Source organism: Vipera ursinii (genome assembly GCF_947247035.1).
Source record: "Vipera ursinii genome assembly, chromosome: 2".
In the NCBI taxonomy this organism is placed as follows: domain Eukaryota; kingdom Metazoa; phylum Chordata; class Lepidosauria; order Squamata; family Viperidae; genus Vipera; species Vipera ursinii.
This window is the reverse complement of record NC_139513.1, coordinates 81,215,529-81,240,469: the sequence shown is the minus strand read 5'-3', so window position 1 is coordinate 81,240,469 and position 24,941 is coordinate 81,215,529. Positions and strand designations below refer to the sequence as shown.

At 41.4% G+C, this 24,941-nt stretch overlaps 1 protein-coding gene across 9 annotated transcripts in view; it reads right to left on the bottom strand.

The window, feature by feature from the left end:
• Nucleotides 1-24,941, bottom strand: part of TNIP1 (TNFAIP3 interacting protein 1) — a 96,904-nt gene that overhangs the window by 45,734 nt on the left and 26,229 nt on the right. For 5 of the 9 annotated variants that reach the window (XR_014491023.1, XM_083351292.1, XM_083351295.1 and 2 more), the window contains exons 2-5: nt 18,778-18,954; nt 16,713-16,835; nt 6,332-6,420; nt 5,617-5,688 (exon numbers count right to left, since the gene is read on the bottom strand). Coding sequence is in view for 8 of the 9 variants with exons in the window: in XM_083351292.1 (XP_083207418.1) it covers nt 5,617-5,688; nt 6,332-6,420; nt 16,713-16,835; nt 18,778-18,916 (423 nt within the window). In the remaining variant the exon portion in view is untranslated. The remainder of the gene's footprint in view (nt 1-5,616; nt 5,689-6,331; nt 6,421-16,712; nt 16,836-18,777; nt 18,955-24,941) is intronic. The other 4 variants (XM_083351293.1, XM_083351294.1, XM_083351299.1 and 1 more) reach the window with 1 other exon arrangement.

Genomic DNA, 24,941 nt, shown 5'->3' with positions numbered 1-24,941 from the left:
TGAGGATTATAAGCATGTATTCCACCGTGGGTTGTTTTTTTTTTTGAGGAAGGAACATGTGGGCCATTTCCAAATTATTATTTAAGATGCTAACCTTCCATCCCAGCCTAAAAATATCGCTAATAGAAAATTGGATGCCCAAATCAATGGCTCTGGCCTTCATCCCCTACAACACACTGTCAACCATCATTATAAGCCACCCTGGTTGCTTTTATCCTTTAGCTTCATCATATCCCATTTCAGCCCATTGCTATTCAGTGGGACAGCATTTGCAGATCAGGGCACTGTAGTATGGAGGGTGCCATGCTTCAGATCTGAAAAGGTACTTTGGAGCAAGTGTGGTTCAGCATGCTGCACCTCCCAGGGCCTCCATCAGGAAGCTTATACATTCTCCTGGCCTTGCAGAACAGCAGGGCAATTCCTGGAAAAAAAATACTTATTTGAATTAAGGAGGCACCCATATTTACTACAAACACGCATCAACTGCCTATTTATCCTCTCAGTTTCTCTGTCTGATTGAAAAGGATAGACAGAGCTAAGGAAGTTGAATAGAATAGAGCTGGAAGGGACCATGGAGGTCTTCCAGTCCAGCCCCCTGCTCACACGTTTCTGTCAGAAACAAAATATTTGGACAAATCACAGTTCCAGAAAACTTGCTGAGTAAGATAATTTTGGGGAAAGCCACTAGATCAGGGGTAGGCAACTTCGGCTCTTTTATGACTCATGGACTTCAACTCCCAGAATTCCTGAGCCAGCCGGCTCAGGAATTCTGGGAGCTGAAATCCATGAGTCATAAAAGAGCCGAGGTTGCCTACCCCTGCGTGACTAGATGGAATGAACTGAACTGTCTTAGAAAAGAGGGCAGCTTTCACCCAAGTGGTATCCACATTCTACTGTCTGGACAAATCCCTGAAGTTTTCAAGGAAAGATTTTCAGAAGTAGTTTGCCACTGCTTTCTTCCTAAGTCTGAGAAAGAGGCACAAAGTCTTCCAGGATTAGAACTCCCATCTCCCAGTCTCTACCCTGGTGCCTTAACCACAGCATCAAACATTTACTTGGCACATGCAAATCTGATATATAGTCCAAGGAAACTTTGTCCCCAGCTCCCTGTGTGGAGGGGAAGGGATGCAACAATCTAGCTGGCTTGTTCACAAAAAGCTTGCCAGAAGTGCAGCAAAGAATATATGCCTTGACATCTGCCTGTGTATTTCAGTGTCAGAATCCCATTTAAAGGGAATCTCCTTGTAAATTTAGTTAGTGGTGTGATTAGTATACCAAAATTAAAATCAAATTTATATTTAAAACTGATGAAGCTGATGAAATGAGGTATATTCGGAATGCTGCTGCAGGGTGGGGCTCCCAAAACAAAATACATCTTAATCTAACAGATTTCTACTTACATGATTGCTGAGGAAATATAAACGCCCTAATAATCTAACACAGGGATATAAAAACACAGCTTAGTGTAGAGGCTAAATTTACAAAGATGTTCAGTGTTGGAAGCAGGATCTTCAGGAAAAAAATGAATAGTTCAAATATAGAATTTCTTAAAACAATCATTAAAAATATAATTTCTAAATGCCAAAGATGCAGTGACCGATCTCACCCACATTTTAATTTACATTAATTCTTGCAACAAGCAGGAAAAGCAGTTTAAATATTTATACCCTTTCACACAAATCCAGATATACTCCCCAAAAACCAATGTAATACAAAATTATGTTCCAAGAGTGTAAAAATAGGGAGAAGCAGACAGCAATCCCTAATGGTTTACAGAATTTAGGCGTGCCAGCCTTTTTCTTAATAAAAAGAAAACACTGGTGGAAATGAAGAGGGGAAGCTATTGTCAGTTCTCATCAATAAACTCTTTCAGGCAAACTAATTTTGTCCCTGACACTGGGTACTTGTGTTTTTCAGGAAACAGAAGTTCTAGGAAAGCAATCGACAACAACCAGAAAGTTGGAGAAGGGGTAAGAGTCTGTACTTCTTCCTTTCAAACCCTATGAGACTAGGCCCTATTTTTGGCAGGAGAGACAGGAGAAGTTCCACGTGTGGAGTAGTGAATGGTGAGGATTTCAGGTCCTGCAAGCCATGAGTTTTGCATGCTGAATAATCCAAAGTTCTGATGTCCTGCGCTGTGGGTCTGAAGCCAGTCCAATTTCCCAAGATTATAGGAAATGGGGATGCTACATAAAGTTGCAGGAAGTTCCAGTCTTCGTTGGTGGTGAGGAGGTTCAATGCACTCTGTGATAAGCCTTGAGCAGAAGAGTCAGTCTAGCTCTACAGGTCTTGAGCACTTGGCTTGCAAAAGGCCATTTCCTCCCATAAGAACAAAGCTGATGCTTCAGGCATAAGAAAGATCATTAGACCAAATACAAATCTGACTTGAAATCAGCCCAAAGGAAAATCCTGCAGTCTTTAGAATAGAATAGAGCTGGAAGGGACCTTGGAGGTCTTCTAGTCCAGCCCCCTGCTCAAGCAGGGGAACCTATACCATCTCAGACAGGTGATTGTCTAGTGACTAGTCTCTTCTTAAAAATCTCCAGTGTGGAGCACCCACGATTTCTGGAGGCAAGCTGTTCCACTGGTTGATTGTCCTCACTGTCAGGAAGTTTCTCTTTAATTCCAGGTTGCTTTTCTCTTTGATCGGTTTCCAACCATTGTTTCTCGTCTTTCTCTCTGGCGCTCTGGTGAACAATATGACCCCCTCTTCCTTGTGTCAGCCCCTCAAATACTGGAATACTGCTATCATGTCTCTCCTATTTCTTCTTTTCTTTAGACTAGCCAAACCCAAGTCCCGCAGCCATTCTTCGTATGTTTTAGTCTCCAGGCCTTTGATCATCTTTCTCTGAATTTTTCCAAACTCTCAACATCTTTTTTGTGGTATGGTGACCAAAATTGGCTGTAGTATTCCAGGTGTGGTCTTACTAGGGTTTTATAACACGGTACTAATACTTCGCATGATCTTGATTCTACGCCTCTGTTTATACAACCCAGGATTCTATTAGCTTTTTTGGTTGCTGCTGCACATTGCTGGCTCATAGTCAAGTGATTGTCCACTAGGACTCCAAGGTCCCTCTCACAGTTACTGTTTTTAAGCCATGTATCACCCAATCAGTACTTGTACCTTTGGTTTTTCCTGCCTAAATGTAAAACTTTGCTTTTCTCCACAGTGAAACTCATTTTGTTGGATAGGGCCCGTTGTTCAAGTTTGTCAAGATCTTTTTGGATCCTGAGTTTGTCTTCTGAGGTGTTGGCTACTCCTGCCAGTTTGGTGTCATCTGCAAATTTGATGAGTTCCCCTTCAATTCCCTCATCTAAGTCATTTATGAAGATATTGAAGAGTACTGGACCTAAGACGGAACCTTGTGGTACCCCACTGCTCACTTCTTTCCATGTGGATGTAGTGCCATTGAGGACTACTCATTGAGTACGGTTTGTCAGCCAGCTACAGATCCATCTGGTGGTTATGTTATCTGTTCCATCTTTTTCTAGGTTACCAAGGAGTAGGTTGTGGTCTACTTTATCAAATGTCTTACTGAAATCTAACTATACTACCTCCACAGCATTTCGCTGGTCTACTAGTTTAGTCACTTTATCGAAGAATTAGGAATATCGGGATGATGGTCACAGAAATTAGGATGAGAAAATGCGTATAGGTTGCAGGTATATAATTCTTATTTTAATATAGAGGGGGGAAGATTAAGGATAAGATTTGTATAACAGTGGAATAATCTAGCTCGGGAAGGTGTGAGTTCTCATCTCTGGAGGTTTTTAAGAAGAGTTGGAGCAGTCACTTCTCAAGGGTGGATTAATTGGCTTCCCTGCATACTGCAGAGGGATGGATTGGAGGGTCTTGAGATCAATTCCAACCCTGCAGATCTACTCCTCTGTGTGTAATTCACATTGGGAAAGGAAGGGAGTAAATCTGCCACGATTTTTCAGAGTCAGGGGAAGTGGTTGTTGATATTTCTGCCATTGCAGCAGCAGTGACAACAGTTAACAGATATTAGCCTGGAATTGGTACAGAAACTATCCCACTGTCTAATCCATCATCTGAGCTAACTGGTCCAGCTGGGCTGCAACTTGAGTTCTGATACTGGAGCAAAGAACTGGTTTGCTGATTCACGTTTATAGAGTTACAAGAGGACTGTTCAATCTCGAGTGTTGAAGCAGAGGTTTTCCTCCCATAGTGTTGGGAAGAGGAGGCGGCACTTCGTGCTGTCAAAACTTCAATTCAGGTATGACAGTGCATCTCAATTCTCCAGAGACTCAGCTACTCAGTCAGGAACTTGCTTACAACACAAGCATCATGGATATGGTGGAGGCTTACGGGGAATGCAGAAATAAAGCCCTATACTTATGGCTCCAGAGTTTAAATTCTTGGTCTGGTCTTCCTGCCTTTTCAACAATAAATTTTTGACAGTTTTTCCAGCAACAGGAATGAGCTTGATCTGCTTATTGTTGACATAACCTTACTCAAGCAACGCTGGTTCTTGCCCCACCTTTCTCAAGAAAGCCTTTATGCTCTCTATGCCTCTGATATTGTCTGCCATTCTGCTTGCTGATTGCCTAAGCTTGTAAATATACATTGCTACCAAAGACAAGGAAATAGCTGACCTGCTAGTAGCTTTGCATATATAAGTAAGAAAGGAGGAAAAACCCCTCTTGACAATATCACTTTTAGATTATTTTTCTTACACTGTGTTCTAACAGTTTCCATAAATCTGTTCTGGGAAATGGCCAAGCGAAGAAATCCTTTGGCACATAACAATGGCAATAGCACTTAGACTTATATAGCACACCATAGTGTTTTATAGCCCTCTCTAAGTGCTTTACAGAGCCAACATATTGCCCCCAACAATCTGGGTCCTCATTTTATTGACCTTGGAAGGATGGAAGACTGAGTCAATCTTGAGGCAGTCAGGATTGAACTCCAGGCTGTGGGCAGAATTTGCCTGCAATGCTGCCTTCTAACCACTGTGCCACCAGGGCTCCCTATGCATGATTTGTACAGCTGTGTGCTTGTGGGAGCAAGAAAATGTCAATAGCAGTTATGAGCAGCTGGTGGTTCTAGACAGAAAAAGCCAGCTCCTTAGAGACACAGAATGCAAGGCAATCACAGAAACTAAACCAGCAATGAGTGGAGCAATCTAGCACAGAATGTAGGAATGCACTACACCTCCCACTTCTACAATTTGTAGGATCGATCTCCTTCTCCCTTAAAGTGAAGAATCTTCTCCTTTATCCTAACCCTTTGTCCACCATGAAGAAAAAAAAGAATGGGAACTTAGCTACCTTTTCCCTTAATGATCAAAAAAATACCTGGGAAGTATTTTGAATCTTAAGAATGACCTACAGAGAAACATTTTCTCTTTTTCATACAAATACACTTATACACACATAGATTCATTGGCTCTAGATAGGATGCTTGGCACTGTTAAATGTTAGACTAGTATTCAGTTATAATTATTTTTTTAAAAAAGTAATCAATCAGTCAAATCCAGGTAGTTATCAAAGTTAGCCTATTTTCTGTGAATTGCTCCATAACTATCTATCCCTATTTTTATTTCTAAAATTACACAAGGAAGTTTTGAGAAATGTTTCATTACTTACAGATTTCTTACTACTCTCTTGAGAGGATCTCTTATCTTCATTAGCAACAATTTCAAATTCAGATGAGGATCCCTTGAAAGAAAGAGATTGGGGAGGGGGGGGGAGAGAAAGCACATTTAAATGCTTTGTTTTGCTTTTAATTATGTAAACTGATAGTCAGATAGCCTTCAAACGGTAACAAAAACTGCAACCTACAACAAAATGTTGTAGTATAGCTTTATCTGTTAACCAGAATGTTTCTTTTAAAGGGGTCCAGTCAGGTAGTCGCACACTGTCAACCAGGAGTCAGGAAAGCTTAGCTACCCCATCTCCCCCACCCTGTGCTGTTTCAAATAACTATGAACAACTCTTGAAAGCTGGGATTTGGGGGTAGGAGAGTTACGTATTTTTATATATTTCTGTAAGCCTCATGGCTCTGCAATTTTAGCACTGCTCTGGCCACTCAGAGTAAATTTCAAATCATAACATAAGTCATGTGGCATCTGATTCAAAGTGAAATAAATAAAGTTGAAATAAATCCTACCAGCTATGGACACTGAACTATTATATGGACACTATACTATTAACTGCTATAGCTTCACTGCAGACAAATTCAGTGCATGCATTTCATCCCCCGAATAAACTGAGACATGAACTACTATGTATGCCTAACTGCTTGGTTCATTTGTTTATTTCTGGTCATAGCTATAAAAAATACTCAAGACTGATTTCTTACACTGGAAGATGGCTTCTGTGCTGCTTTCTCTAGCTTCTTCTCACCCTCAACCGGAGCATCAGAGGACGAGCAAAGTTCTGGAATCCCACCTATAAAAAAAGTGAATTAGTGAGCCTTAGCATCCTGACTCTGTGGGCAGAAATAAACACAATGAGGAGAAAAAGAAAGAGGGAGGGAAGAAGAGGAGACTAAATAGATATTTGGACAGAATGAAAAAGCCATGCCTTGCAGTTACAGGAAATAGATTCTGAGGTTTTATAGAAAACACAACCATTATTTGCACTTAACCAATTCCTTGTTTAAGAAAACCCCAATCAGATATGTCAACGAGTCTAAAGTCCTCTTTGCCTTCTTCTTATTAAGAGGTTATTAAGAGGTTCTAAAAAAGCCTGAAAGACCAACAAAAATCTACATGTCAAATTATCTTTCCATATGGCTGGTCTCTGGGGCAACGTTTGTGTGTGATGCAAATGTATATAAATGACATTTGATCAAAGTCAGCTGGAATTTCCCCCCTTTCCTCCTGGGCTTAGCACACTGTAATATTGAAAGATCAAAATTATTCCTCAGCTTTTCCATTTGCTGTTAACTTACCTTTTAAAAGAAGATAATTATCGAAGTTTAAAAACCTTTTACATATCTCAAATGTTACTTAAAATACAAATATGTACACTCTGTTGAAATAAACTGTACACTATTACATTTTCTAAGACTAACAGAGGTTTCCCTGTGAGCCTTTCCATTTGGATTTATCATTTTAGTCATGCATTTTAGCCTTTAAGCAATACTTCCTTCAAATCTCTATCACACTATGCGCCTTTCTAGAGATCTGGTTTCAGTTATTTTGATGCAAATTGTTAATTACATCTCCAACAGTTATTAAAAGCGCTCACTTAAACCATGCAAGATATGTTTCCTTTAATCCCATGACAAAACCATGCGGACATTTGACTGGTTTTGTTTTTTCAAGAAAATATAGGCTTGGGTTTATAGCATTGGGACCACTCCCTCAGCTATAAAATGTTTTAATTACTGTAAGCAAAAAAAAAAGCACAGTGTACGTTACATTTAAAAAAAAAACTCTGTAGCTTTGTTCCTTTAGCACATACACTGACATCACTGTATGGACAGTTTACATACTGAATGAAAAGATACTTATTATGGGATGAGGGCTTACATAAGGATTTGATTTTCTACCAGAAGCCAGAGATTACTTCAGTCCATACATTTAGTTATGTTTCCCAATACATAAGGAATCTTTCCCAACCACTTGATCTTTCAACTGTTGTTTCCTCAGATGAGATTTTCCTAACCTTTAGTCAGTCTCTCACAATAAGGATAATTTATGTATAGCAGTCTTCCACCAGCTTTATTTCCTCCTGCTACTGCTAGCTCCTTGAATAAAGGTTTCAAATATTTCAAATACTGCTGGAAATTTCCTTTGGCCAGATCTCTCTGCTTAGGACCTTAAAGAGTGGCTTCGTATTCTGTTCAGCCTCTAGCTCCAATCTTCAGGTATCTCCCAGGAGGTTTCTCCTCAATTCGGAAGGCTGCTCTCACCTCCATTCTGAACTCTATTCCTTCCAGCTTTCAACTCTGTTCCTCCAGTAGGCTGTCATCAGCTGATTTTTCCCTGCTCATGCCTGGGTTTTGACACCTCAGCACTGCACAATAAGATGAGCTAGCGTTACTTAACTAATCAAGAAGAGAAGCAACCTAGAGCCAAGGAGAAATTTCCTAACAATAATAATAATTATAATAATATCTTTTTTATTTATTTTTATTTTTATTCCATTTATATCCCGCCCTTCTCCGAAGACTCAGAGCGGCTTACAAGCTTAGCAGTAGCCTTCATTCTATGTATATGCCTGCTTATTAGCGCTTTCACACACACCCCAAGCGGCATTATTACAAAGTCAGCTTAATTGCCCCCAACAATCTGGGTCCTCATTTTACCTACCTCGGAAGGATGGAAGGCTGAGTCAACCTTGAGCCTGGTGGGATGCGAACCTGCACTAATTGCAGGCAGCTGGTGTTACTTAAGGAGGCATTAGCCCACTGCTCCACCAAGGCTATTATTATTATTATTATTATTATTATTATTATTATTATTATTATTATTATTATTATTATTAATAATAATAATAATAGTATTAATAAGTTGGAAGGGACCTTGGAGGTCATCTAGTCCAACCCGCTGCTAAGGCAGGATTAATTATACCATTTCAGACAAATGGCTGTCCAGTCTCTTCTTAAAAACTTCCAGTGTTGGAGCATTCACCACTTCTGGAGGCAGGTTGTTCCACTGGTTAGTTGTTCTAACTGTCAGGAAGTTTCTCCTTAGTTCTAGGTTGCTTCTCTCCTTGACTAGTTTCCATCCGTTGCTTCTTGTCCTGCTTTCAGGCGCTTTGGAGAATAGCTTGGCTCCCTCTTCTTTGTGGCAGCCCCTGAGATATTGGAACACTGCTATCATGTCACCCCTCACCCTTCTATTCATTAAACTACTGTACACATACCAAATTCCAGCAACCGTTCCCTATATGTTTAAGCCTCCAGTCCCCCAATCATCTTTGTTGCTCTTCTCTGTACCCTTTCTAGAGTCTCGACATCTTTTTTACATTGTGGTGACCAAAACTGGATGCAGTATTCCAGGTGTGGCCTTACCAAAGCATTGTAAAGTGGTATCAGTACTTCACTTGATCTTGATTCTATCCCTCTGTTAATGCAGCCTTGCACTGTGTTGGCTTTTTTGGCAGCTGCAGCACACTGCTGGCTCATACTGAAGTGATTGTCCACTAGGACTCCAAGATCTCTCTCACAGTTACTACTATCGAGCAAGGTACCACCTATACTATACCTGTGCATTTGATTTTTCCTGCCTAAATGCAGAACCTTACTTCTTTCACAACTGAATGAGAACGATTAATCAGTGAAATGGCTTGCCTTCAGAAGTTGTGGGTGCTCCATCGATGGAGGTTTTTTAAGAAGAGACTGGACAGCCACTTGTCTGGAATGGTATAGGGTCTCCTGCTTGAGCAAGGGGTTGGACTAGAAGACCTCCAAGGTCCTTCCCAACTCTATTATTTGCCCCAGCTCCTGCCCACCTCGCAATTCAAAAGTATACAAATGTGAATAAATAGGTACCACTTCAGTGGGGAGGTAACAGAGTTCCCTGCACCTTGGCATATAGTCATGGTGACCACACGACCACATAAACATTTTCAGACAATGCTGGCTCCCTCAGCTAAGAAACAGAGATGAGTAGCACCCCCTAGTGTCAGGAATGACGGGATAAGGGGAAACTATCTTTATAAACCTCAGGGGGGAGGGGGTTTGCCTTAGTTATGGTTTCTACAGGAATTACAGTGACTCAAGCCTAATATGTAGCAAAAGAGGCTTCAACTCTTAAAAGAAAAATATTACAATACATAAAACGGTAATATTTTAGTAATATAATTCCCTACTAAATTTCAGAATTTCCAAAAGAGGGGTCAAACGGGCCATCTACATTCAGACTGGACAGCACTGTCTTAACCAAGGGGAAGGGATAGGGCACCACCCATCTTCTGTTTACAACACAGTCCTTTCAGCAGTTCCAAGAAGTTTCTACATCCATTTACACTATTCAGGTGACCCTGAGGGCACAGGTGAACCTCCAAGTGGCCTCAACAACTCTCAGAATGAGTGCTAACAACCAGATAATTGCAGGGAATATAAATCCTTCTATGCTCCACTATTCAATCAGAACTGAAGAAGCTTCTTGGATGAGAAGTGAAACGTCTTCAGGTAAAAACAGTCTAGTTGCCTTTTGAAAAAGCACCTTTGGGATATCTATGACCTGGATGACTGAGAATCTCCACAGACATTCAGAATTTCCAAATTAAAAAAAAAAAGGTAACGTCAATTTTTATATATGGGGTGGGGCGAAATCACATTTTGAATAGTAATTAGTCTGGACTGATTGTAATGTTTAACATAAATTCCCAGCCAGTTCTTTCAGCCTTTACAAGTTCAGATATTTTTTATGGTTCTGAGAGTCAGTGGTAACTTTAATGTAAAAGTTGAAGAGAAACTATATGCAATACAGTTGGAAGATTCAGAATAGGAACCTGCAATGTTGCAGAACAATGACTAATAGACTTCCATGCAGAAAATAGGATGTATATCCCTTAAGACATCATTTTGCAACAACAAAATACAGCTCATACTGGACATCTCCAAATGGGCAACACATTGTAATCAACAGAATATATCTTATGTAACAACAGATGGAAAATATCTATACTGAATTGCAGAACATTGTTCGGTGCTGACTGTGATTTAGATCATCCGCTACTAGTCACAGAAATACACCAGGCTGAAAAAGACTAAAGACCCTGTTTTCAATGGGATACATACTACAAACCCATTGCAGAAGAATATTAGATTGAGGTGAGAAACAGATTCTAAGGGCTGCACCTAGTTGACAGAAAGCTCAAGGATTTGTTGGAGTTAGTTAAAATGATCACAAAAGAGAATGCTAAAAAATAGTATTAAATGCTAGACGAAAACAAATAACACACACTGGCTATCAAACAAGGCCATAGAAATAACTAAAGAAAAAAGCCAAATGCCAAAGCAGATCTAGAGAAAATAGAGAACTTAATACAAACTTCCAGTGACAGATGAGAAGAAATAATGATGCATATACAAATTCAGTATACAGACAAATAGAATAAAATAATAGAATGGGAAGATTAAAAAAAAATCAGAAAAACATGAGAATGGTCCAAACTTGCATCACATTACGTTCCAACATGAATTAATGATGGAACGTAATAGGGAAAAGCTGGAAGGAATACCCAGAAAACCTGTACAAAGCGTTCAATTAAGATGACACTGTATTAGAAAAAGAAGAACATGAGGAGGAACCAATGATGCTTGAAGAGGGAATGAGACAAACCGGAGTGCCTCAAGGATCCCCATAGAGGTCTTGAAGAAAGCTGGAAACATTAATGACCACAGCAAATCTCTGCCAACAAATATGGAGCAAAGCGCCATGGGCCAAAAACTGGAAAAGATTCAAATCCTTAAAAAGGGAGTTTTATTCTCCTAATTAAAGCATATAGATAGAGGACCATTTTATATATAATTAATAATTATTAACTAAGTTTTTTATTAAAGAATAGCTTTAACAATACATGGCAGTAAGATTCTGCTGGAAATTCTGCAAAAGAGATCAGATTCCACAAAATCCTGTATTGAGAGAAAAGTGGCAATTGGACAAGCAGGTTTCAGAAAAAACTGAGCAGGGGAACATGAAACCTCATAATAAAATTGAATGGATGATGGCAACAATAAGAGAATAACAAAAGTTTAAGTTTAAGTTTTAAGTTTTATTTAATTTGTATACCGCCCTTCTCCTTGGTAGGGACTCAGGGCGGTTCACAGGGCATATATAAAAAAAAACGATACAAAAATTAAAAAAGATTAAACCAATGCCCAGTTAAAAACAGTAATACAATTCTAAAACAACAATTTAAAACCCATAATCCCCCGTCAGGCCAGACCAGCTAATTCAAATAGGTGGGTCTTCAGGCCACGACGGAAAGTTCGGAGGTCTGATGCCGTCCGGAGCTCTATTTCCATTTTACTTCAAAGGTTTTGATACTGTTAATCATTCAAGACTTTGGGAACCCTTCAAAGCAAATGGGAATACCTCAGTATCTTCTCCGGATAAGAAATCTCTACAATAACTAGGAAGCCACCATGAGAACAAAGTCAAACAGGATTGCATTCAATCACCATACTTGTTCCATTTATAGACTGAATACCAAAAGTCTGGAAGTACTACAAGTAGTACAAGTCTGGAAGTACTAGGTTGGAGTCCAAATCCTTGCTGGAAGGAATGTCAGTAATCTGAGATACGCCAACATTACCTTGGTTGCAGAAACTGGAAAAAGAAAAGACTTAAGAAGGATCATTCTAAAAGCAAAACAGACGTGCAAGCAGGCAAAGCTTTCCTTGAACATCAAAAAAGCAGATTATGTCACCTGGAAAGCGAGAAGAATTAAAGATCAGCAACAGATAGAAGTAGTTGACAATTTTCAAGGCTCCAGCATCGAGAAAGAGGGCGGCATGCAAAGGTTTTGGAGAAGAACAACAAGGGCAAAAAGATATTGAGGAGCCTAAACAAGCTCATGAAAGACCAGACATTTCAGTTAAGAGAAACATTAAACTGGACAACTCAATGGTACTCCCTACTCATAGGCAGCTCACTCCAAATTCTGGTTATTGGGTCTATTGGGTCACAGTGTTTCATTATGCAAACTAATATTGCATTGCAGGATAAATTCACCAGCACAGCACATACTGAAGAGAACTATCAGCAATGTCAGGTTACAGATTATCAGGAAGACGTTTCAACTATTACCAATCTGGAACAATTCTCTCCATCAGGGTCCCACCCCAGATTAATTTGACCCCCAACTCTGACAGCATTTTATAAATCCTGGAAGATCTGGATATACCCCAGGTTATGGGTCCTATTGGGCGAGTTGGTCATTCTGGGTTTTTTTTCTGACATGAGTTTACGTGGTTTGAGTTTGATTGTCTTTGGGTGCCACTGTGCTATTATTGTGTTTCTGTTGCTGGTTATCATTTATACTTGTTCTACTGGGTTTTCTATTAATTCTCTGCCCAGAGGCTTGATTGGAAGATGGACAGCTATATCAATCCATCAATCCATCAAATAAATAATTTGGTTTACTACAGAAACTCAGTTGAATTCTCAGCAACTCTAGAACTCTTCAGAACATGGCATAGTGAGAAACTGGTGAAGCGGGCACAGCAGCACCTGCACTTTCTGCATCACATGAGAAAAGCTCATCTTCCTTCCCCTGTCCTGACCACTTTCTACAGGGGGACGATCGAGAGCATCCCGTCATACAGCATCGCAGTCTGGTATAGAAGCATCACTGCTTCAGACAGGAAGGCGGTGCAGAGAGTGGTGAGGATGGCCAAAAAGATCATTGGCAGTTCACTCCCTCCCATCCAGGACATAGCACAGAAGCGTTGCTTGAGCAGGGTCCCTAAGATTATCTGGTACACTACACATCCTCTTCACGACCTGTTTTCCTTGTTACTTTCTGGGAGGAGGCTTTGTGGTATCTGTAGCAGAACATCCAGATTCAGCCATAGTTTCATTCCATACGGCATTAACCTTGTGAACTCTCAAGCTTCCTCCTTCCGTTATATATTCAAGATGGACAGTATTTAAAATTTATTTGTTATGTATATGTAGGGGTGTGGGTGTATACATACTGTATGTTGTATATAGTATGTTTTAGGTGTGTGTCATGTATGTGTTTCACTTTGAGAGCGGGCAACTAAATTTAATTTTTGATGTGTGCCGTTAATGCCCACAGTAAAAAATGACAATAAAGATTATCTTATCTTATCTTATCTTATCTTATCTTATCTATCTTATCTTATCTTATCTTATCATCATCTTATCTTATCTTAAATTTAATTTTTGATGTGTGCCGTTAATGCCCACAGTAAAAAATGACAATAAAGATTATCTTATCTTATCTTATCTTATCTTATCTTATCTTATCTATCTTATCTTATCTTATCTTATCTTATCTTATCATCATCTTATCTTATCTTATCTTATCTTATCTTATCTTATCTTATCTTATCTTATCTTATCTAGAACACTTGTAGAATTCATCTATCAGATTGATTTTCATTTTCCAATTTAAGTATGAGAATTAGAATGGAGTACATAATTACAATGAATGATATAGAGTAGCAGTCCCCAACCATTCCGGCTTTGCGGGCTGGCCGGGGCCGGGGGGGAGCGGGGGAGAGTATGGTTCCACACAAGCAGCAAGGGAGCAGGAACGCACAGCTCCATTTGCCCAAGTAGCGGACATGCAAACTAGTTGCTCACACAAATGGAGCCTTGTGCACGTGGGGCTGCACACACATTTTATTTTATTCTAATCCCATTTATATCCCACCCTTCTCCGAAGACTCAGGGCGGCTTACAATTTAAGCACAAACCAATGTGCTTAGCAGTGGCCTTCATTCTATGTATATGCCTGCTTATTATTAGGGCTTTCGCCCCCCCCAAGTGGCATTATTACAAAGTCAGCTTATTGCCCCCAACAATCTGGGTCCTCATGCACACTCGCCCATCAAAGAAGCGGCCCAGGGGTTGGGAACCTGATATAGAGTGCACATCGCGGTACATTCATAGCGATGCATCTTTTAAGGAAAATGCACACTTATCTTTGTTTTTAAATGGATGTTCACCTAATATGTAAATGTGGATTTTCATGTACTTAAAAAATTGAAATCTGTACAGATGCAGAAACAGGAAAGACCAAATTTATGAAAATAGATAAAAGTGATCCATTCACTTCTACCTTGGACAGGCGGAACCTGTTCTAGGCAATGTCAGCTTCTTTCTTTTTCTTAAGAACTGAAGCGAGAGTTCTGTGGCTTCAGCAATGCAGGAGAAAGTGCATCATTTTGAAGATTCAGCATACAGCATTTCTTTATAAAGTTTCAAAGCTATTAAAGTGAAGCAACCTGCCACTTATTGACATTTGAGTGCAGATGCTCTAAGTTATCCAGAATTGAGTTATTATAACTTGCTCTACGTGAAGGACGCCCAGCTGATCTCAAATATAGCAGCCAATGTGCCTATCAGGAAATCTCAGCACTGTTAAACAACTGCTGCATTGGGTACCAAGATGTTTTCAAGTGCAATTCATGGTGCCGGTTACAACCACACTCTATATGCTAGGTGTGTAACAGACCACCTTTCCCAGGCACCTTCTGCCTGCCCTTCCCAGTAGTCCAGGGAAAAGCTGCTATCCCCATCCCCATTATGAAGTCTGGCCTGAAGAAGTTGGTGATGGCTGCATTGGAGGAGAAAGACTGGGGACATCAGACTTTTGCTTTTTGTGTTTATTGTATTTATTTATTGGGATTGGGTTTGTTGTTGGTCATTGGATTTTTATTTTTGCTTTTTATTGCCATTGTGTGCCATGCAGATGAGTTGTTGTTGTTTTTCAAATGGATGGCCATAGAACTCTTTTAACTAAATCAAGCTAAGTAAACTCTAATGGCAGAAAGTGAAGAAGAACTAAAGAGCCTCTTGTTGCGGGTGAAGAAGGAGAGTGCAAAACTTGGGCTGAAACTTAACATTAAGAAAACCAAGATCATGGCATCTGGCCCTCTCAATTCCTGGCAAATAGACGGGGAAGAAATAGAGGTAGTGACAGATTTTATTTTCCTGGGCTCCAAGATCACTGCAGATGGGGACTGTAGCAAGAAATTAAAAGACGCTTGCTCCTTGGGAGGAAAGCCATGGCAAATCTAGACAGCACACTAAAAAGCAGAGACATCACCCTGTCAACAAAAGTGCGTATAGTCAAGGCTATGGTCTTCCCAGTTGCAATGTATGGCAGTGAAAGTTGGACCATAAAAAAGGCTGAGCGCCAAAGAATTGAGGCCTTTGAACTCTGGTGCTGGAGAAGACTCCTGCAAGTCCCTTGGACTGCAAGGTGATCAAACCGGTCAGTCCTAGAGGAGATCAACCCTGACTGCTCTTTAGAAGGCCAGATCCTGAAGCTGAAACTCAAATACTTTGGCCACCTAATGAGAAGGAAGGACTCACTGGAGAAGAGCCTAATGCTGGGAAAGGTTGAGGGCAAGAGAAGAAGGGGACGACAGAGAATGAGGTGGCTGGATGGAGTCACTGAAGCAGTAGACGTGAGCTTAAATGGACTCCAGAAGATGGTAGAGGACAGGAAGGCCTGAAGGAACGTTGTCCATAGGGTCGCGATGGGTTGGACACGACTTCGCAGCTAACAACAACAAACTATATAAATGTAATAAAATAAATAAATAAATAAATAAATAAATTCATTAATTTAGCCCAACTCGGTCGCTCCTGTTGGCAATAACTCTTCAGCCTAAGGCTTTTCCCATCTCTTATTTTTTGAGATTACTTTTTCCCCCATTGGATAAAACCTAGGACAGTTTCCACAGCTCTGTGATACAGCTATAATTCACTTCCGCTGTACTCAGAAAGGTGAAAATGAGGAACTGTTAGAAGAGCTGAGTTCATTTTATGCAAGCGCTCCTGTTCTTGTGAATGCTTTTCATATGTCACAATGTAGACTGAAGCGTATTTTATTATACCCGATTCATCTGCCAGAACGGGCAAAAGCACAATTGCAGATTAATTTGTTCCTGCCCCCACTCAAAATCACTCTTTTTTTCCAAATCTATCTAATTTCATTCCTTCTTCCTCTCGCACATTAATGCACAAATGTAGGTTTAGCAGACGGACATTCACATATTTGTTCTAATATTCTCGTACCTGCTATTTCTTCAAATTTTTCAAAAGGGGAGGTTGATCTTAGCATTTCGTTGTCCTTCACGAGGTCTTCCACTTTTTGACGTAATCTGGAGGCTTCTAACTGAGACTCTTCTAATAACTCTCCTGGCAAAACAGAAAGGGTGTAATTCAGTGCTTCCTGATCCTTGCGCAAATCTTTCTTCTAGCAATCCATCATATCTATAGCCCAGCTTACAATGCTTGCCCTATTGCATTGCATTTTAATCTAATGATTATTTGATAGGTTACCCTTTTCTACATAGAGATCATCCTCACTTACCAGCAGAGCAGTCAAATGTTTGGACAACTATACTGACAAGGTAGTTAAGCAAGTATCTCTATGTAGGGAAAAGATAATCATTTCACTTTACATAAGTACCCCATTCATGTACATCCATAATTCACCTTTAATGCTTTAGACTGAGATTATTTATTTATTCATTCATTCATTCATTCATTCATTCATTCATTCATTCATCCATTCTCTATTCTGCCTTTATTACCTTGTAAGTAACTCAAGGTGGCTGTTGTGATTCAGGGTCAGCCTGTGGGTTCGGCAGTTGGGTCGGACGACTCAGAGGAGGAGGGGGGTGTTGAAGAGCTTGCTGAGGGGGTTGGAGAGCTTGCTGAGGGGGTTGGAGAGCTTGCTGATGAGAGCCCCCAGCCAGGCCCCTCCCACCTGGTCATGACGGAGACCCAGCTGTGTGAGCCTGACAACGTGGATGAAGATGACCCACAGCTGGCCCTGTTCAAGGACGCCCGACGCAGGAGGCAGTCAATCAGGAGTAAACAGAGGAAGGCAATGGGGCACCTCGGAAGGAGGCAGAGAGAAGCCACGCCCTGAACTGTATAAAAGGGGAATGCGTGGGAGGGCTGGTTTGCTGAAGGCAACTGCTTGAATAGTTCCTGTTTCATAGCTCTTGTTTCATGGTTGGTGTCTTGTTTTGCTCTGTTTTATGTTAATAAATTTGGCAGGCTTAATTCCAGCCTCTTGCCGTTTGTAAAGGGGTTGTCCCTGCCTTTTCTGCAGGGCCGGTAGCAGGCTGGTAGTGTTGTGATTCAGGGTCAGCCTGTGGGTTCGGCAGTTGGGTCAGACGACTCAGAGGAGGAGGAGGGGGGTGTTGAAGAGCTTGCTGATGATGGCCTTGAGGCTCCGCAGAGCCCTCAGCCAGGCCCCTCCCACCTGGTCACGACGGAGACCCAGCTGTGTGAGCCTGACAACGTGGATGAAGATGACCCACAGCTGGCCCTGTTCAAGGACGCCCGACGCAGGAGGCAGTCAATCAGGAGTAAACAGAGGAAGGCAATGGGGCACCTCGGAAGGAGGCAGAGAGAAGCCACGCCCTGAACTGTATAAAAGGGGAATGTGTGGGAGGGCTGGTTTGCTGAAGGCAACCGCTTGAATAGTCCTGTTTCATAGCTCCTGTTTCATGGTTGGTGTCTGTTTTATGTTAATAAATTTGGCAGGCTTTATTCTAGCCTCTTGCCGTTTGTAAAGGGGTTGTCCCTGCTTTTTCTGCAGGGCCGGTAGCAGGCTGGTACAGAACAGGTACAGAACAGTGGCAAACATGCATAATATAGCCCTCCTCTTATTTTCTCCACTACAACAACCCTGTAAGCTGGATTGGGCTGAGAGAGTGACTGGTCCAAAGTCACCCAGATCCCTTTCAGGACTAAGGTGGGACTAGAATTCATAGTGTCCTGGTTTCTAGCTCAGCATCTTCACCACTCCATCAAACTGGCTCTCTGAAAGTACATGCAACTCTATAGGCAGGTAAGAAGGCAGCAATGTCAACACAAATAGAAGCCTACGAGGATGCTTTTGAGTCTTTTCATTCAGAAGTGTTAATGACAACGAAAGCATTAAACATGTAGGTCGTGTATGTCTGAATCCAGACAATTTATAACGCCCAGTTTATATGCAACATCCAGAAGCTTTTCCGTTTGTATTATAAAGTGCAAACAATGTTATTTTGTATTGGTAGGAAAGAGAAAAGTCATCAATGATAATAACAAGGAGTCGATTGCACTTCCATTTCATGCTCACCGTTACCTAGAGATTTAATTCCCTGCATCTTCTCCTTAAGTTTTACGTTTTCTTCCACTAGCCGTTCAAAGGCAGCAGATGCTTCTTCCTGTGTCCTCCCACCAGGGTCATAGATTCGATAGGGCCCCTTGCCTTCCATGACTGCAGATTAATTACTGAATTTCCAGGTATTTCTGCCTGACATGAAAAACAACAATAAAAAGTCAGCATTACCGAAGAGAATCATCTAAGAAGGTTGAAATACTTACAGTAAGGGACAGTTTCAGTTGGTGTACCAATAAGTTGCCAATGACATCCTGCCTTATAGACTAGGCCTTTAACAGGAACAAATAATCTGAATTTAAATTGCATTTTTCGAGATATCGATTTCTTGGTCAGAGACAACCACTTAGATCAATGAGGTATGGACATAATATGGTTAAGAAACCACTATAATAACCAACAATTTCCTTAGGGATTCTTTTCTTGAAAATTTCTCTGCCTTTCTCCATATAGAATTTGCTATATTTTTATCCATAGGGATTAACAGGAAATTTAGAGAACATTAATTGAGAATCGATACAAAAGCTACAAGTGGCACAAAGAGCCATGGAAAGACGTGCTTGGTTTTACAAGACAAGATACAAAGTCCTGCACATGGATTAGAGAACAAATGAAAGTATATGATATCATCAGGAGAATAAAACAACAGAAAGGGAAATGGGCTGGTCACACAGCAAGAGGAACTGATGGCAGGTGGGCCAGGGCAGAATGGATCCCACTTGATAAAAAGAATCTATGAAAAAGACCTAAGACAAGATGGATCAACGACATCAGCAAGTATTGCAGGCCCACTTGGCAAAAAACAAACAAACTCAGGACCTATTGGTTGGAAACATGCTAAAGAGGCCTTTATCTTGCAAGTGGATAAACAGTGACTAAACTGATGATGATGATGATGATGATGATGATGATGATGATGATACACACATACATGCGCGCACATACACACACACATGATATATTTCTGGAATTTAAAATATGTGTGTTATCAGATATGAACAAATCAATCATCAATACAAACAACTTAAAAAAATTAAGTGAATCACAGATAGATAAAGTGGCTTCTAGAAACAGGGGAAAAAATATTGTTTCTAAGAAATATATAAGGCTGATATTTAGACACCATTAGTCCATTCCAGTATTTGTGATATGCAACCCTGATCTAAATGTTATTGCTGAGGTAATTTTGGAAAGTCCAAAGAGCCTTGTGGCCAAATGCGCTACAGTCCCATGCACCTCCCCCTGATTCAATTCTTCTGACATTGGTCACCTCCCGATTCCAGTCATTCTAGCCTCTTAGAGAGAACTACAATTCTCAAGAAGCAACTGCAATTGAGGAGATCCAAGCCTTTAATTCCTGACGTTTCACCAATACCCTCCTACTCACTTCTTGAGAACTCTAGAGGTTTTTTCCCCCGGCATGCATTTTCTTACACAGGTTTTGAGTTACATCGTTCACATTCGTGCTATCATATGTTGCTCAGTGTTTCAGATTACATACTTTTTCCATTCTGATTTATTTACAAAAAAATAATTTGCATTCTGCATTTATATTTCTGATTTGCACATTCTCCATGTAGGCTATTATTCTCAGGGCAGGCAACTGTGACACAGAAACAGTAATCAGCATTAAATTATCAACATCTGAGTCAAAAATCACTATTAAGCAATATACCTGTAACCTTTTCGGATATGTGGGGAAATGCTAAACAGAGATGTAGGTATGTCTTCTAAAACACATTTACAAATTAACAGTCATGGCACTGAACCTCAAAAATAGTGCTCTAAGAAATCTGAACTCTTTTTCAATCTAATCTGCCTTGAATTATGGCAGGGGGGCAGGAACGTGTTAAAAAACTTTAGTTGCAGTAGAACACTTCATGTAATGTTAAAATCATAAGAACTATAATTCTGGATCAGACTAAAGATCCATTTGGTTCAGCATTCACTTTTCATATTGAGTAATTAGATGCAGTGGGAAAGCCACAAAATCTGAAAACAAAATGTATTTCCCACTCATGATGCTCAGCAATTAGTTGCCTCCAACTGAAATAATATATAATCATTGTGCCTTCAGTTTTGTTTCTGCCTCTTTCTAAATAAAATCCTCCATGCCCCTTCCTTCTATAATCTCAAAAAAAGAAGTCAATGTTGTGTATGCATCATCCATTATGCTGGATTAAGATGATCCAAATCAAGTATAGACAGCATTTTTGATAGCTGGAGATGATGGGGCTTGCAGTCCAATACATCCTACAGGACACCGGATTAATGTTTAATGAGCAATTCTATGAAGCTATAGTTGAAATAAATCCGATAAAGGTCTTTGGAGCTTCTTCTATAATAAATCATTCTTTCAACGTTCATTTTACAGTGCAATATACCGTATTCAATGGCAAGTTCCCAAACAGGAGTATTTTTTATTATTCAAGGGTGCAGTTCTGTTTCAGTTCAGAGACTCAGATCACTAATATTTTACACTGGGAATGCCTCATTTTAAAAATATTGGCTTAACTTTAGAATGGAATAGAACAGAACAGAGCAGAATAATAGAAATTGGAAGGGACCTTGGAGGTCATCAAGTCCAAATCCCTGCCCAAGCAGGAGACCCTACACCATTTCTGATAGATGGCAGTCCAGTCTCTTCTTGAAAGTGAAGAAACTCCCACAACTTCTGAAGGCAAGCTGTTCTATTGGTTGATTGTTCTCATTGTCAGAAAATTTCTCCTTCATACATATTACCTCCAAAAATTATCTTTAGGTCAGTTAGTGATCCTCTGGACTTCTGAAAAGTATGGCAGTTAAACCTCAGCCAAATTTTTTAGCTAAAAATCTCTATGAAATTGTTACAAAAGCGGCCAATTAGAAAAAGGTTCTAAAATTCCCTTCCCCCTATGAGTATACCTACATGCTTTTGTGCTTTGTAATCTCATGCAAATCTAGATACTTATAGTAAGGACTCCCGTGACGGGTGACTATGGGGATGCACCTATGTTTATATCACTGATACTTTTTTTTCCCAATCCATACAGAGTTTTTTACTTAGGGTTGCTGAAAAAAACTCCAATTTTGTGTAACTGACTAGTCATACATTTAGTGAAAAATCAAAATGAAGAACTTATTAACACAACTTTTAAGTCATGTGCGTGAATAATTGATACAGTAAGCAGCTGAGCTGGTTTTTTACGGGATAGCTTTTAATAGCAAATTAAACTAATCCTCCACAAAGTTTTCCACCAGTGATTAAAGGAGGCGGTGGTGAGACCCCTCCTCAAAAAGCCTGCCCTGGACCCGGCTGTTTTAAATAACTATCGCTTTTTGGCGAAGGTTGTTGAGAGTGTTCCTCTGTTCCTGGAGGAAACTGATTATCTGGACCCGTACCAATCGGGTTTCAGGCCCGGACACAGCACGGAGACAGCATTGGTCGCACTGGTGAATGATCTCTGGCGGGCTCGGGACAGGGGTTGTTCCTCTGTCCTAGTCCTATTAGATCTCTCAGCGGCTTTTGATACCATCAACCATGGTATCCTACTGCGGCGTCTCAGGGGGTTGGGAGTGGGAGGCACCGTTTTACGGTGGTTCTCCTCCTATCTCCTGGGCCGCTCGCAGTCGGTGTTGACGGGAGGGCAGAGATTCACCCCGAGGCCTCTTGTTTGTGGAGTTCCTCAGGGGTCGGTTCTCTCGCCCCTCCTGTTCAACATCTATATGAAGCCGCTGGGTGAGATCATTCGTGGTTTCAGGGTGGGGTATCATCAGTACGCTGATGATACCCAACTTTTTCTTTCCACCCCAAACCAACCCAGCGATGCCCTCGCCGTGATGTCCCGTTGCCTGGAGGCGGTCCAGGTCTGGATGGGGAGAAACAGGCTTTGTCTCAATCCTGCCAAGACTGAGTGGCTGTGCATATTGGCATCTCGCGTTAACCAGACCATTCCACCTTTAACGATGGGGGGGGGGTGAGGTGTTACCCCCCGTTGATAGGGCTCGCAACTTGGGCGTCCTCCTTGACTCCCGGCTCAATTTTGAAGACCATATAGGAGCCGTGACCAGGGGGGCTTTTGCCCAGGTTCGCCTGGTGCGGCAGTTGTGACCCTACCTGGACCAAGATGCCCTACGCACAGTCACTCATGCGCTCGTGACCTCCTGTTTAGACTACTGCAACGCTCTCTACATGGGGCTGCCCTTGAGGACCACTCGGAGGCTTCAGCTGGTGCAGAATGCAGCCGCATGAGTTGTGATGGGGGTTTCCCGATACTCCCATGTAACATCTCTACTCCACAAGCTGCATTGGCTTCCGGTTGCCCTCCGGGTGAGATTCAAGGTGCTGGTAATGACCTATAAAGCCCTAAATGGCTTGGGTCCGGGATATCTGAGGGAACACCTGCTGCCAGCATCAAGTTCCCTTCGTCCAGTGCGCTCCCACAGGGAGGGTCTTCTCAGGGTGCCGCTGGTAAGATTGCCGGCGGGTAACGCCCAGGGGGAGGGCCTTCTCAGTGGGTGCGCCTGCCCTCTGGAACCAGCTGCCCGTGGAGCTGAGGACTGCCCCCAACCTCCGTTCATTCCGCCGGGACCTGAAGACCTGGCTCTTCGAGCTCTCTGGCCCAGGCTGAGAATTTTAATTTTAATTTTAATTTTAATTGGGGGTTTTTGCTCTTTCAGGGACTGTTATAATCTTTTTAATAGTTTTTAATTTTTGTATTTCTTGTTTTAATTCCCTGTAAACCGCCCTGAGTCCTTCGGGAAAGGGCGGTATACAAATCCAATTAAATAAATAAATAAATAAATAAATAAATAAATAAATAAATTATTTTAAAAATATTCAGCCAACTGTACTGACAATACTAGGTACTGGCAAGATTCAATCCTTGCAAAATCCTGGTTTTAATCCTGGTTTACTGAATAGCAAACCATTGGTTAAGTGCTCACTATGTGCTAAGCTAGACTGTATGCTTCAAAAAGCACACTGGATTCATTCAAGACACTTAGCTTCTAATAAGCAAAGCAAACCAGATAATGGAGTTGCGGCAATTAATTGGATGGGGATGGAAAAGGCTCCCCAGACTCACAGTTTCTCCCATTTCCCCTCAATCTTGGAGAGGGAGGGAAAGAAAAGCTGCGGGAACAGAAAGATGAAGAAACTCTGAGTATCAAATGCTGGAAGAGAAACAGAAGTAGTAGGTCTCCTTCATGTTCTGCTCCCTAATAGCAACAGGGTGGCCACTATTAGAACAGAATACTGGACTTGGTCTCAATTCTTGAATTGCAAAATTTGAAAAGTGGGCTCCAACTTTAGACAGACTGTAGTGGTTGCCTCCGGTGGCTGAAGATGTGGACATATGCAAAAAATCCTAATTGCTCTTTCTAAGCCCCAGACCTAGTTCCTTCTGCAGGGGTGTCAAACTCAATTTCACTGAGGGCCGCATCAGCATTGCGGTTGGCCTCAAGGGGCCGGGTGGGTATGGCCAGGGTGGGCGTGGCCTATTGGGTGGGCGTGGCTAGAGTGCATATGGCCTACTGGGTGGGCATGGCCAGCTCTACATCGTTCGCATCAAGGGTGCCTATGGGGCCCTGGGCAGGAGTGGGACAGATCTCTGGCAGAAGGAGGGTCTCTGGGCCAAGGCAGTGGGGGCCGTTCCCTCACTGTTTCCAGGATGGCTTCGCGGGCCACATGAAGCCACTTCGCGGGCCGGATCCGGCCCCCGGGCCTTGTGTTTGACATGCCTGGCATAAGGACAAGGCTTGGTGGGCCACCAAATCTACCTTATTCTTTGTTTGCTTCAAGCATCAAAGCTTCTTCGATGTGCTGTAATGACATAGCCAATTGTAGCTCTCAGGAAATGGAATGGAAATGTGCATTTTTATTACCAGGCAAGAAGAAAAGCATGTGGAATTTTCTTATTTTGGATTACTGCATATCCAAAATGGCCTTTCATACTGTAGCCTCTGGTGCGTCTTTGTGTGTTTACATGCAGTGAAGGGATGCCACTGTCTGTTCAACCTCAAAAAACCAAGCAAACAAAACAAAATAGCCCTGCAACAATGCATGTCTTTTACTAGGGATAACAACAACAACAAAAAACAAAACAAAACAAAACAAAAAGAACACCTGCTTTGCTAGTCTA